This window comes from Cavia porcellus, unplaced genomic scaffold (assembly GCF_034190915.1).
Source record: "Cavia porcellus strain 051 isolate PalLab524CR breed Dunkin Hartley unplaced genomic scaffold, mCavPor4.1 scaffold_2, whole genome shotgun sequence".
In the NCBI taxonomy this organism is placed as follows: domain Eukaryota; kingdom Metazoa; phylum Chordata; class Mammalia; order Rodentia; family Caviidae; genus Cavia; species Cavia porcellus.
Genome location: NW_026947485.1, coordinates 33,351,865 through 33,365,414, shown reverse-complemented (window position 1 = coordinate 33,365,414; position 13,550 = coordinate 33,351,865). Strand labels below are relative to the sequence as shown.

The 13,550-nt window shown below is 35.4% G+C and overlaps 1 protein-coding gene across 3 annotated transcripts in view; it reads right to left on the bottom strand.

The window, feature by feature from the left end:
* Nucleotides 1-13,550, bottom strand: part of Itprid1 (ITPR interacting domain containing 1) — a 152,215-nt gene that overhangs the window by 63,503 nt on the left and 75,162 nt on the right. For all 3 annotated transcript variants that reach the window (XM_023564290.2, XM_063240378.1, XM_063240389.1), the window contains 4 exons: nt 12,453-12,539; nt 10,411-10,613; nt 6,658-7,232; nt 2,507-2,564 (listed from right to left, as the gene is read on the bottom strand). In XM_023564290.2, the coding sequence (XP_023420058.2) occupies nt 2,507-2,564; nt 6,658-7,232; nt 10,411-10,613; nt 12,453-12,539 (923 nt within the window). The remainder of the gene's footprint in view (nt 1-2,506; nt 2,565-6,657; nt 7,233-10,410; nt 10,614-12,452; nt 12,540-13,550) is intronic.

The following is a 13,550-nucleotide window of genomic DNA, read 5'->3' as shown; positions in this document are numbered from 1 at the left end:
CACTGCCCCACATTCTGTCTTCTGATTTTTATGGTTAAAGAGATCTCTACTTAGTCCCCCCCCCCCCCACTGCTTTCTCTTCGAGTTTTAGAATGCTGCCAACTGGATCTTATCCTCAGGTTAGAAGGCTCTTTTTTATTTTTTAAAAAGGAATTTTTTTTTCCCGATCTTTTATTCCAATTGTTGTAATCCCCTTCATTATCTTCCTGCTCTTGTTTACTCTTCAGTGTGGTTAGGAAGGAGTTTTAAAAATACTTTGTTTTATCCATAGTTTGTATTTACATGTGGGAGGGCCGGCTCATTTGGTGTTCCTCAAGCATTATCAGGAGCAGAAGCAGACATTGTGTATTATATCTGAAAGGAATCTTTACTTACCGGAGTTTTTTATATACATGGCAATTCTCACATATCATCATTGTGAATATTCACTTCCGAGGATTTCTAATACTTCTTTGTAGTCATTCTTTTAGTAGTGGGTATTTCTTCTGAATGACTTTTGATTTTGAAATGTTAAGTTTTAGTGTGGACATTTTTCTATTATCTCATTGTATAAGGCAGAAGAGATATGTTCTATTTGATAAGTGAAACTTATTGAGAAATTATTGTCATTATGTATTAGTATGGTTCTTCAGATGTAAACATGTGTCTTTAATACCTAAACAGTTCTTCCTTTAGAATTGTTTGCAATTTCTCACATCACTTACCCTACATATTCCCCGAGGCTTCTGGAATACAGTTGATGTATCTTGTTCCCTTTAAAAGGAACTTTCATTTCTTTCTTTCTTTTTTTTTTTTTAATGTTACTTTGTCATTTAAGCATCAATTTTTTGAGAGTTAAGACAGGATAGTGTATTTGTAGCTTTGGGTCTTGGATAAAAACAAGTCAGCTTTCAAATGATTTTAACTAACACGTAAAGATATTTGAAGTGATCATTAGATTCCTTAATCTATTTGTATGCAATGTGTGAAATAAAACATCGATTGGCTGTGTGTCGGCCAGCTTAACTGTGAGACTGTCAGCTGGTTCTGGTGTCTGGTTAGGTCATCAGGGAGGCTGAGTGGACTGGACATCAAAGATGGCGTGTTCACAAGGCGCCCCATTAGATATATCTACCAGAGCACCTACATGTGGCACTCCACACAGCTTGGTCTTTTCACAGTGTGGGATGAGTTTCTAAGAGAGAGTGTTTTAGAAACAGATACATCCTACAAGCCAGGGAGCAGATGAAATGGTGGGAGCAGTGTTGCAAGAGATTCCTTAAAACTATGACATCAGTTTGGCCCATTTTATTGGTGAAAAATGTCCCATGTGACTTCATCTTTCAAATGAATTTATTGTTTGAATTTTAAGTAAACACACACATCTATCAAAGAGATTACACATGTATAATAATTTTCCTTTTCTCTATTAATTCAATTAACTCTGCTTATTTTTTCTTAATGCTATTTATTCTTAGGTTAACAACGTTAGTTTTGAAAGTAGTAAAATCCTGTTTTCTGAATATTCTCTATTAGACAAACCACCACCTATATTACTTTGCTTTCTCAATTTACATAACTTCCCAAATAAATTTTTTTGGAATAATTGAGATGGTTTAGATGATATTAGTAGACCTCTTAATACAATGTCAAGGAAGCCAGTTCCTATTGACAAGGGGACCACTAGCTTCACTGAAAAACATTCAATTAGGTGAAAAATAGATGCTTATTTTTGTCTCATAAATCTCAATGCAGGTTATGTGGTAATTACTTCAAAGAGCAGGGTAACAATTTATGTAATCAGCAGGACCCTATAATTACTAATGCATAATTTCTAAGCGGTATTTAGCAAAATGAGGCCCATGCATACACTGTAATGGAAAAGATGTGTTTGACACCATGCTAAATTAAATTAAAAATTTGCATATTTTCTTTCAGGAAATGCACTAGCTTCCCTCTGTTTTGCTTCACTAATCACTTTCTCCTTTGAGCTCCATTTAAAGATTGGGGAAATGCTGACTCACTATGATAATAGTGAGGAATAGAGGAATAAGAATCAAGAATGAGAAAATACTTTCTTCTCCATTGTCTAGAATGGTAGAGCATCATTCTGAGAGGTGATTTGGAAAGTTGAAGCTTACGAACTCATTTCTACTGAGAGCTTGACAGTAAAAGGATATGACTTGCACCATAACAAGCAGTTGGCAGTAGGAATAGGAAAGTTTCACCTAGTTAGTCTCAGTGCAATGTCAAAAACTATCTATTATGGTAGATAGATCATATAGAATTAGCATCAGACAAGCCACAGATTCCATTAGCTTCAGGGGTAGAGCATTCTCTGGTATTTTACAATTTACATGTATGTTATCATCACTACTTTTCTAATTTGTCAGTTGAAACACAAATTTAGAGCATCTTCTGGAGTTTATTGGAGTGCTATACATATTAAGAGACTTAAATGTTTAGTTACTTGTATTCACTTTTTGAAAGGCTATTAATAAAAGCACACACGTTAATGAATCCTTACCTACAGTTCCTGAAGTCATGTCAAGAGGGTTACCAGTGTCTTCTTCAAAGCTCTGGACCTAAGACAACAGCAACATATATCTTGTTAGAAATATTTTCATAGTAAATACACCCTTTGAATCAATACATAATGAGTAATTTCTGGACACGAGTCATAAATTAAGTTCTTGAGCTCAGTAGTTTATAGTCTGCTGTGAGGAAATGGCAAGGACAAGGTGTCCATGATACAGACTCAAAGCAATAAAGGAGTCTAGCAGAGAGGAAAGATAAGTGGTTCTGCCTGGACGATGTGCATTTGAACTAAGTTTAGTAATAATACTATGCTAGAATGACTGTTGCTAATCAGTATTAAAAATACATGGAGAAAGCAAGTTAATTATGGCTTGATAAACTTCAGAGGAACAATTTGGTTGTTACGCAGTACTCAGACAAATCACAGAAAACTTAATTTCCAAATTAATGAAGTATAAATTAGCTTTGAATTTTTTAGAAATTAAAAATCAATACTCAATGAGAATAAAGTTATTGTTAAAACAAAATGATAACTGTTACTTTTAAATAGTAATTCAGCATACCACAGAAATGTGTGACATAGAAAAAAATTTTAAAAGTAAAAAGACAGTTCCTGTTACCATTGGAGAATCTTTCATTATTATGGATGTAGTTTGGTAACCAAGGTTTTTGACTTAAAAATTTGGAAGGAGAACTCTTTTCCTACATCATGAAATGATTTTGAAAGTATCTTTTTTGACAACTGAAGAATAGGCTATACTTTAAAGGCACATTAGTTTATTTAACAATTTTCACTGTTGAAAAGTTCTCAAAATTTTGCAATTAAAAAAAAACTGCCATTTCTTTAAATAAAAATTAAAAAACTGCTGAGTATCATTTCACATGCATCTATTCCTATATGCTGTATTATTTATTTGGATTTGATGTTTATTTCATTTGGAATTATTTACTTGGGATTTATATTGAATACTGAGTCAAAAAATGTAAACATTCTAAACTTTGGCACATATAGCCTTAAATGACCATAGGTATAAACTGAGACCTGTGAGTAATGTAATAAGAGAGATTATTTAATTCTGGTTTTTAGCCATTTGTCTCTTTTCTTGCAGAACATTACCTCACACTTGTAATCAGAATACGTACTAGGCTTTGGTAGCTCAACCTAGTATGTATCTTATACATTTTCAAGTGTAACTCAGAAAGCTCTTTTTCTATGATCCTTATAATGAAGAAAAATTAGTTATTACAATTTTAGTACATAGTTGTCTATTAAAAACTGAAAGAGAAAAAGTGTAACAATTTAAAATGGATGGCAAATGTATTTCTGGACATTTTACCTGCACTAAATTTATTAAATAATAAACAAAAATGGAAGAATCGAAACTTTTGAAATATTCTATATTTAACGAAGAGTTCAACTGAGATTATTTAACAAGATGATTAAATTGTCACATGTGACTTCTAAAGGACTGGTTTCTTTTATGTAACTAAAAGTAAAGGATGGAAGTATGTATTGTGGTTATAGAGAATCATCTTCCCCTGAGTTTATAATTGCACGCATATTAAATTAATTTAATGTGTCTGGGAGTTCTAAAAGGTAAGAGCTGACTCAGTTTCACTAAGAAAAATTAAACACAAAAATGTGTAATTTTTGCATTGTAAATCTGTGTTCAATTTTTTTGGAATCAGTTTAAGAAGTGAGTCATATGTTGCCAAATGCAGCTTTTAGTAGGCCTTGGGGTAAAGTATCATCAATTGATCTAGAGGCAAAGTCTGGCCAATCATAGTTAGACTTCTGTTAGCTAGTTAGTTATGTACATTGGATCATAATTTAAATGCCATAAAATTTGCTCATTTCACATATATTTTTAATTTCTTATAATTGGACTTTTTTCTCTTTGCCTTTGAAAAATAAATATTAAATCTGGCATTGACTCCTGTTTAAGATGCAGTCTACCCAAGCTTCACTTACTCATTCATGGATGCTGAATGAAATAACTATTTCCTCCATGTTGAGAAGAAAATATCTTATATATGTATTGTTTTGTAACAATAAAATTTAATCAATTTATTTTTCATCATTTTGGAGCTATCTTTGCCTTACATATACATTACACTCTCACATATACACATCCAAGAAAATATTAAAGGAACACTAAAAACAGAGTGGAACTCTGAAGTTCACTATAATAATGTTTTTCCTTTGATGATATCCTATAAGTTAATAGTTTTATACATTTAATGTTATTTAACTCTTTCAGCAAATATTTGCTGAGTACTATATGCCAGATAAACAAATTTTTAAAAGTTTTGTATTTGTATTCCTTCTTTTCCTCAAAATATAATCTAATAAATAGATTTTCCTTGAATTAATGTCATTTAGAATATTTGAAAGTATGCTGAGCTATGCCTGACATTCTTCTTTACTTCTTTACATAGAATTTGCTCTTTACTGATTCCTGCATTCTCACATATGAATGATGCTCACTGGACACTGATTTTCCTTTAATTTAGCCTTGTTTGAGTGGAAAAATCTTGGGGAACAGTAGAGACTAGTAAGACTTGAGGACAGGGGGGAGTTTAATGAAACTTCTTTTCTGGATCTTAGCTAAGATATCAGACTGACTAATGAACTTCAGGTTGAATTGATAATCATTAGAGTAATCAAGCTCTTACTTTGGTAACCAAATACTCTGGCAAGACTGATGTGAAGGTAAAGTCTTATTTTTATACTACCTCCATTTATATTCAAATCAAAAAACTTAACCAAAAGTCCATTTTTCTTCCTTTTATAATTTTTATGGTACTATTCTGAATTCAGTCTTGTATTTTTGGGTTATAGAAGTTCTTTATATAAGACATATGTTTTTTTGAGAATCAGCAGCTAAATATTTTGAAGGCATTTTTATATCTTTATTGGGCAGAGAGGGCTACCAATAGACATATTTACCTGGCTAACCCTTGTTCTTAAGATTATAGTCCAATCTTATTCCTATTAACTTCTTGATCCTCTCAGTCACCTGCCTGGTTAAGAAGCCCTTAAACTGTTGCCTGGATACCTAATATGTCTGTAAAATGACTTTACAGTGCCTCCTAGACGTATCAAAGTCTGGCCCATGTCACTGCTTTCTGTGTCCTTCCTGTCACTTCTCTGCTGTCCCTTCCAAGCAAATTCTGTTAACAATTCTGTACTGGTCTGGCACAGAGTACTCTCAGTGGAGAAGTGACTGCAAGTTGAAATTTGTGTCTAGATATTTTACGGGGATTTTAGATTATTTAGATGATAGGGTGGGGTTGGAAGATTACTCATTTTGCAATTACTCCTTCGTAATTGGAGTACGTATCAGAGTTGTCAACAAGTGAACTCCAGGTCTCAGTTGCCATTCAGAATAGAAAAATTAGTGGAAATATGTTCACACGTATGTTGATGGGGGGAAATGTTGTGCAGTATGGAGGGAGGTGTTATTGAAAAGCGAGTGAGAATTGGTATGAATGAAGGCAGAGATGAAAGAACAGAGGGTATGAGTGGAATAGGGTCAACTGCATGAGCATAAATATGGATGAAGCAAACAAAATACTAAGCCCCTAAAATCAAAAGCAACCCCAGTTTCCTACAGCTTTGTCCAAGGCATTGTAGTAGGCATTGTGTATCCGATATTTTCAAGGACATTCCCTGGTTCTGAGGCTGCTGAGAGTTTAGTGAGGGAGAGTAGCAACACATGCACATCTCCAGCACTGAAAGCTCTCTCTTCAAAGGCTCTAAGCAGGGAAATTACTCAGGAAGGAGCTGAAACATGAAAACCTTTAAAGAAGCTGAAAGACTAAAAGTTAGACTCAAAGCAAAGCCTACTGAGATGCATCTTGAAACACTGAGCAAAAGCAAAATTAGAAAGAACTCAGGTTCAACTGTGAGCAAGAAAAAGAAAAGAAATAGGAGAAAGCTGATTTCATACTAGTTCATTCCTGACTGAAGTAACTAGAATGACTTTAAATGTCTTGCCCTAAGCTGAATCTGGAAGAATAACATGTAAGGCAAAGGTGTCAAAAGACAGAATGGATAAACAAGACCTGGAAGGCAAGGACACTGTGGTACAGGTTATTCCTATAAAGAAACTGAACAGGTGGGTGCGACAAACTGACCTCTTCCATTTCAAAGGAATCTGGTGTTTTCCCCTCAAGTCGAGACAATTGCTTGAGCTTGTTGCTGTGAATCAAGTGTTTTTTCTGAGTTCCCTCTTTGACTGACTCTTTAGACCCACAGGAGGGAGGAGCCTGTGTGGCCAGCATGGACGAGTAAGGCCACTGCTTGGTCAAAGGTGCTCGAAGAGGGTGACAAGGTGCCAAGCCATCAATGGCTTGGATCGAATGCCATTCTGCTAAAGGAGACTTGTGACTTTGGTTGAGACTAATTGAGGCTGCTGAGAACTCTGCTCCATATTCCTGTGGTTTGGTAGAGGGGATGGAAACTTCACCCTTCATCTTGATTGATTCTGATGCTTCTGTGTTATCGTCCCCCCAGAGGCTCTGTCTCGAAGCTCTCTGAAAGAGTTTACTCATTCTTCTCTGACGCTGTCTGACCCCACTCACTGATGTTCTGTTCATGCTGTGTCCTCCAGCTTTCTCGTCGGCTTCATTCTGCAGGGTGTTAACATCATTCAGCAAAGATGAGAAGGCATTGCTGACATGGTCCAGTACTTTTATCTGTCGGAAACGGCCTGATGACAAGAAATGCACAAATTTGAGACCGAATCTGCCCAGTGAATCTGCACTAATGTAATATACAGGTGTAGGAAAAACTAGAGTTGGCTAATGTGATTTTCAAGAGGGGAGGTTTTACACTCTTAAAACTCAAGTTTTGCTGAGCATGGAGCCACACACCTGTAATCCCAGTACTTTGGAAACTCAGACAGGAGGGTCACTGTGAGTTTGAGGCTAGCCTGGGCTATAAAGTGAGTTCAAGGCCACTCTGAACTGGACAGTGGAAACTTTTCTCAAAAAGAAAAAAAAATTCAAGTTTTTTTCTCAGTCTTTGTTTCAGAGGATCTTCCTATATAATAAGAAAGTTCTCTGTATTATGGGGAGAGTAAACACCTTTTACATTTACATACATAGATCCATATATGTCCATATGGTTTTATGTGTTAATCTATTAAGAACTATAAACATGTATGAATCCATATACTTATGCATATTAAACTAAATGTAAAAGAATGAGCCCAGCTCTTTCAGTATGAAGTGGCTTAAGATCCTTCCCATAACTTGACAGGTGGTAGATATTTAATGACCACTTCTACCATCTCTATCACCTGAGATTGTGAGTGACTCTGAGATGTAGCCTTAATCCAAATCCTAGGTCAACTATCTGTAGGTATTTGACCCTAGAGTGCATGCTTAATACATACATAATAAGTAGTAAGCTCCATGTTACACTAAATGTTCAGATTTTCATTGAGGTAATCATGACTGTCCTCTGTATCAATCAAATCTGATGTCAGAATCAAGACAAAGTTGTAACAGTACAATGATAAATATCATTTGTGAAAATAATAACAATGAATGTGCAAGGCTCAGAAAGGGATCATACAGTATTGTCCTCAGTGTTTAAAAAGTCTAGCCATTAATAGGAAAACCATTTGTCTTTCAAAACAAAATTTAAATGGTAAACTTTTCTTGATGTTTTCAATTTTCATGCAAATTATAATAGCACTGACTTAATTAGCTTAAGAGAGAAACCCAACGTTTTAAGGTTTAGATTGGGTACCCTTGCTAGCTTAAAAAATAATGACGTATGCTTGATATCACAAGGTACTAAAGCCATGGAAACAGCAACTTGTAGGGTATTATTTTGTTGATCATCATCTCAGCAATGCAAACTCTTCTCTGAGCACACCCTGATCCCTACCTGCTTCTTTCACCTGAAAGGAGCAGATACTGATTAATCATGATTCTACTCCAAAAACTGTGGTAGGTTTCTCACCAAGGATTGTGCTCTTCATGCAAGACATATAGAAATTCTTGGGTTTTGGATGTTTCAGAATAATTCTGATCTCATTCTTCCTCCCAAGTTAAGCTTTGGCTGAAATAAATTTCTTTTGTGACCCAGTGGGGATGATCAAATCATAATTTAGCTTTTATTACTGTCTTCTACTCATCCCATAGGGTTTTTTTTATACCAAAATTAAGATAAAGCCTATCAGCTTAATTGGTTCAGGCAATTCAGAGAACACAACACTCTGAAAGTATCGGTAGGATGTTTTATTTTTGCCTTTGGGTAGGTTGAATGGACAAATTGATTCTCATTCACAAGTTTGAATTTTTTGTATTAACTCTGAATGAGACATAATTATCCATTTTATCTTTCAAGCAGCCTACTAATTTTGTTATTGCTTGTTTTATATTCAACTTTCTCAGTTTTCTTCAATCAAAAGAGTATTGGTGAGTGTTTAATAGTAGAAATCAGAGTAGGCCAGGAAATCACAGGATCAGGGACCAATTCCTAGTTCCTCTATAATCCATGTGTCAATTTCATTTGTAAAATGTTTACTTCTCAGATCAGCTTGACTGCTATTCAAATATTGGTAAGTGTTCTTATTCTCCCCAAATAAAGAACTGATCAAAGAACTTACATATCCGTGCTGTTTGGAAGAGGAGACAACAAAGACCAAAACTGTTTCTGGAACTTAAAGAAGCTTTGTGTCACAACAGTTTCAGGTTGTCATACTCTTCTTTAAAAATTTCATGGCTAAAAGTTTGAGATCCATTTCATCCACATGAAAATGGAGAAAAAGAAACTAAAATGCAAAACCTAAATGAAACATCCACTTTTTGTTCTATGTAATCATTTGAGAACAGCATTTCATCTCCCTGGACTTTCTTTACAGTGAATTTATTTATTTAAAATTATTTATTCCAGAAACAAGACTTTGCCATTTTTCATCTAGAATTCCTCCAAACTCTATTCAGTCAAGGTGTTTTTTGTTTGTTTGTTTGTTTTTGCTGCTGCAAGAGGGATTCTACATTTAAATTACTTTGAAAATGCCATTTTATATCTTCTCTAGAAGACTGAAAGTGTACCTTAGCATATTGAATTAATCTGATTCCAAATAAATTTGTTTAACGGCAAGATATATGCCTCCAAATTATTCAGGCACAGTGTATATGCCCTTTGAACATTGCTAAGGAGGTTCTTAGCAATGTTCTAGAAAGAAAAATTCTACTGCTCACTTGTTGGGTAAATAGAACAACATGCATAATAACTTTAAGGATTATGTATAATCCACCAATCTGCAGATATGATAGAATAATAACCATCCCTTCAGGTAAAGGTACTAGTGGCCTAAACTTCATAAATGGGGAAGTTAAGGTTTCACTTAGTGATTCATGACAACCCTTGCCTGACAGCAGTTTTTGTCTCCTTGGTGAGTGGCTATGATATATATCAGCTTTGTTCAACAGTATTACCAACACTTTTCCGTCTGGAAATATGGCAAATTCGCACATTCCCAACATGTGGGTTATCTGGCCATTTGACTTGTTTGAGTCCTGAAATCTGAACAGATCTGTTTGCACAAATCATAAGTCGAACAACTTTAAGAGTTGCGTGCAGTGTTCCTTTTGCACTCTTTCCCTGTTGTTTTCACTAGTGATGTTCCAGACTGCCTGTGAGGGGCAAGTCCTAGAGTGAGGACAATATGGTCCAGATCAGCCCTTCTCCCAAAGACACAAGCAAACCCACAGCAGATATGCAGAGTAATTGAGAAATGAATGCTTTGTCTTGTGATCCACTGGAAGAGAGGTGTTGGCTGCTATGGTACACAGTCCATTAGCCCGTCCTGCTGAATACCGAGGCCTACTCTTGCCATTGCTGAGATGCTTTCCACGGTCCTCACTCACCATACAAGTTAGGGTTCTCAAGGTCCATCCGCTGCTTCTGAGCTTCAAGGAAAACATGTATGTTAATTCCTCTGACTGCTGATCCACAGAGAAGGAACCTGGCTGGGATTTGTGTGCAGATGTCTGGTTCATCAGCACCAAACCCTAGATCCAAGAGAATCTCCACAGGATCTTTTTCCCAAAGTTCCAGCCATTCAGAAATGCTGTGATAAAAAAAAATATAATATTTTTATTCAATAACAGCTCACTTAACCATAAGCCATTTTTTCCCAGTCAACCAGTGTTCTGGAAAATGCCTGAGAGAGGAACCTGAACAGACAGATGGTACATTCATAACAGATCATATATACTTACTTAAAGGACTTTCAGTCACCCTACTCAGGGACTTCCTGCCTGTACTTTACATACAGTGCCATGAGTTTAGCCATCTGGCTTTTCATTCCCCTAGTGGGCACATGTTAAATTAGATAGGGCAGGAAGATTGTAGAACAGAAGTCAGAAACTGTACAATGACAACCAAGACGTGGTAATTGATGGTAAGAGAGGAATCAGTAAAAGACTGCAACATGGGACTTGCAGAAGAATAGTGTATCAGTCTTGGCGATTCCTCAACTGTACATGTCTATCAAAGATACTTTTAAATGCAGATTATAAGGACTGATGTTTACAAGTAATGATTTTGAATACTTAGGTATGTTTAAAATATGTTCTTCTTCTTTTTTTTTTTAATTGGTTGTGAAACAAGAATAAATGCTTTTGTCAAAATGTCCTTGTCCATTTTGGCACTAGAAATGGTAAACATCAGTTTGTTGAAATTGTACTTATGTATACTAGCCCACTTCCCAATTACTGAATTTCTCTGGGGTTGAACTTAACAAAACTTGTTGCTCTCTGGGATTCAGAACTTTTGATAAGGTTTTTTATCAGGTTTGTGTGTTTGTTTCTCTTGAAGTTACTGTTTGTCATTACATGTACCACTAACAAATTTATTTGAGACGGTTTAGATAATTTTACCGCTATGGTTATAGTCTCATGGGCAGCAACCACTATCTAGTTCACTTTCTAATGTGTCATGGAGATCTGAGGCTTTGACTCCAAATAAATAAAGGAAGAAATGAGGCCAGGTACCCTTGAGGGAAGGGCATCATTGTAATCATCAGAACTAACAGGAGAGCTGGGTGTGCCAATCTCTTAATTACACTGACATAGATACCTTAATGCAGAATAAGCTCAAGGAGCAAAATGATGTTTGGTGAGAAATTAAATTGTGCATGAAATATTTAATCTCTTATCAACTTCATTTTACAAATTTTCTTAATCCTTTTATATGAATAATTACTGAACATCTCCATGTTCCAGGTTCTATACTAGGTACTCATGGCACAAAAATGAAAAATAAAAAATAGTCCTTTCCTTCCAATGGGTATTGCCTCATGGCCAAAGATGTTATTATTGATTGATTTGTCATTAAAATGTTTTCATATTATGAAGAAAATATTAACATTTAAATGTATATTTAATTGTGTAAGAAATATATGAAAACCTGCTTTAATTTTTAAAATTTGCAATATTACAAATAATGTCTCTCCTTTCTTTCCAACACCTTTAAGAATCCTGACCCCTTTATTACTAAATCTATGTGTGGACTTCTGGATGTATTTCTATGTCACTACATTCACACTTTGTAAATTTCCTTTTTTTTTTTTAAGATATCATAACACTGTGTATTTTTCTTTATCTTGAATTTTTCTCTTGAAATATAACTTGAAGATCTTTCTAATAGATAAATGCTCTGAATTAAATAGATATATCTTAGATTTCTACCTGTTTTTATACCACTGTATGTAAATTCATACAATGCTTGAACCAATTCTTCGCTTGCTTATTAAACTGTTCTCGGTTTTACTGATTCTTTTGTCCTTTATTCTTTTTTCACATTCATAACCCAACAAGTATTTCTCAAGTGCTTATGTGTCATTTCACAAGATCCTTTGCTGTGCAGAATCACTTCACTGAATGAAAAATGCCTGAAAATCACCTACCTTTGTGGTACACTTGGGGTAGGATGGCACGAATTGAAACTGGTCCTTCTTGATAGGGTAGGAGTTTCTGAAAACTCGTGCAGAGATCTATAGAGCGAGAGGGAATACCAAGAGTGAGATGTGTTGATTTAGAGAGTCCCCAGGAGGTCACTGTCAGTCTTTACCTTTCAGATCAAACATTTGCATTTCCTTTTGGTTTCTAATAATCGTGCCATACTGGCCACGCCTGTAAGGAAGAACTTGCAGCTGAGGGGCTGCTCCTCCTTTCAGAGTGTTCTGTTACAGAAGGTGTGAGAATTTAAGTGTTAGGTGCCCGCTAATTATAAAGGTGACAGAATGTCTCACTCTTGACAGATGGCAAATCATTGGGGGACCTTTCATGAACACAGCTTTGCTAGGCTTCGACTTTAGGGAAGAAGTTAAAATTATACAATGAAAGACATACAGCTATCAGTCACTGAAACAACTCCACACTAATTCTCTTAACAGAAAAAGATTTCAGCCTGCATGGTAATATGCTGTTCCCAGGAGTCCTATGGCCATTTACATGCATAGTCCAAAATCCTTTATTATTAAACGATGATCATCACTTGATCCAATAGGCCGGTACTGCAGATCATTTTAAAACATTTCCAATGAGATTGGAACTCTATTATAATACAGTTCAGTTTTACAAAGCTCATGTATATCATGAATCACACTTAGCTTTTTAAACCTAAGGTCATAAGTGAAATAAATATAATAGACAATTGACATAAAATTGCAATGTATCAAAAATTATAGTACAGATATCAATGTTCCCAATGACATCGAGCTATCTTACTTGGGCTCCTGAATTTGTCTAAATCCTATTGTTACAGGCAACTGAGTTAATTAGAAATATTATCATCAGCCAGACAGGACAAGGCCTTCAAGCTGCAGAAGACCAAATATCTTGCAACCTTGGAGAAGACAGACACCTCCAGCTGTTGGTCAGACTTCAAGACAAAAGAGCAAACAAATACACCCACATGCTAAAGATTGATTTTCTAAGTAGCACTCTGTCAGCCTGAGGAAGCCAAGAGTCACTAACCCAGTTCCCTATAGCCACAGACCCTG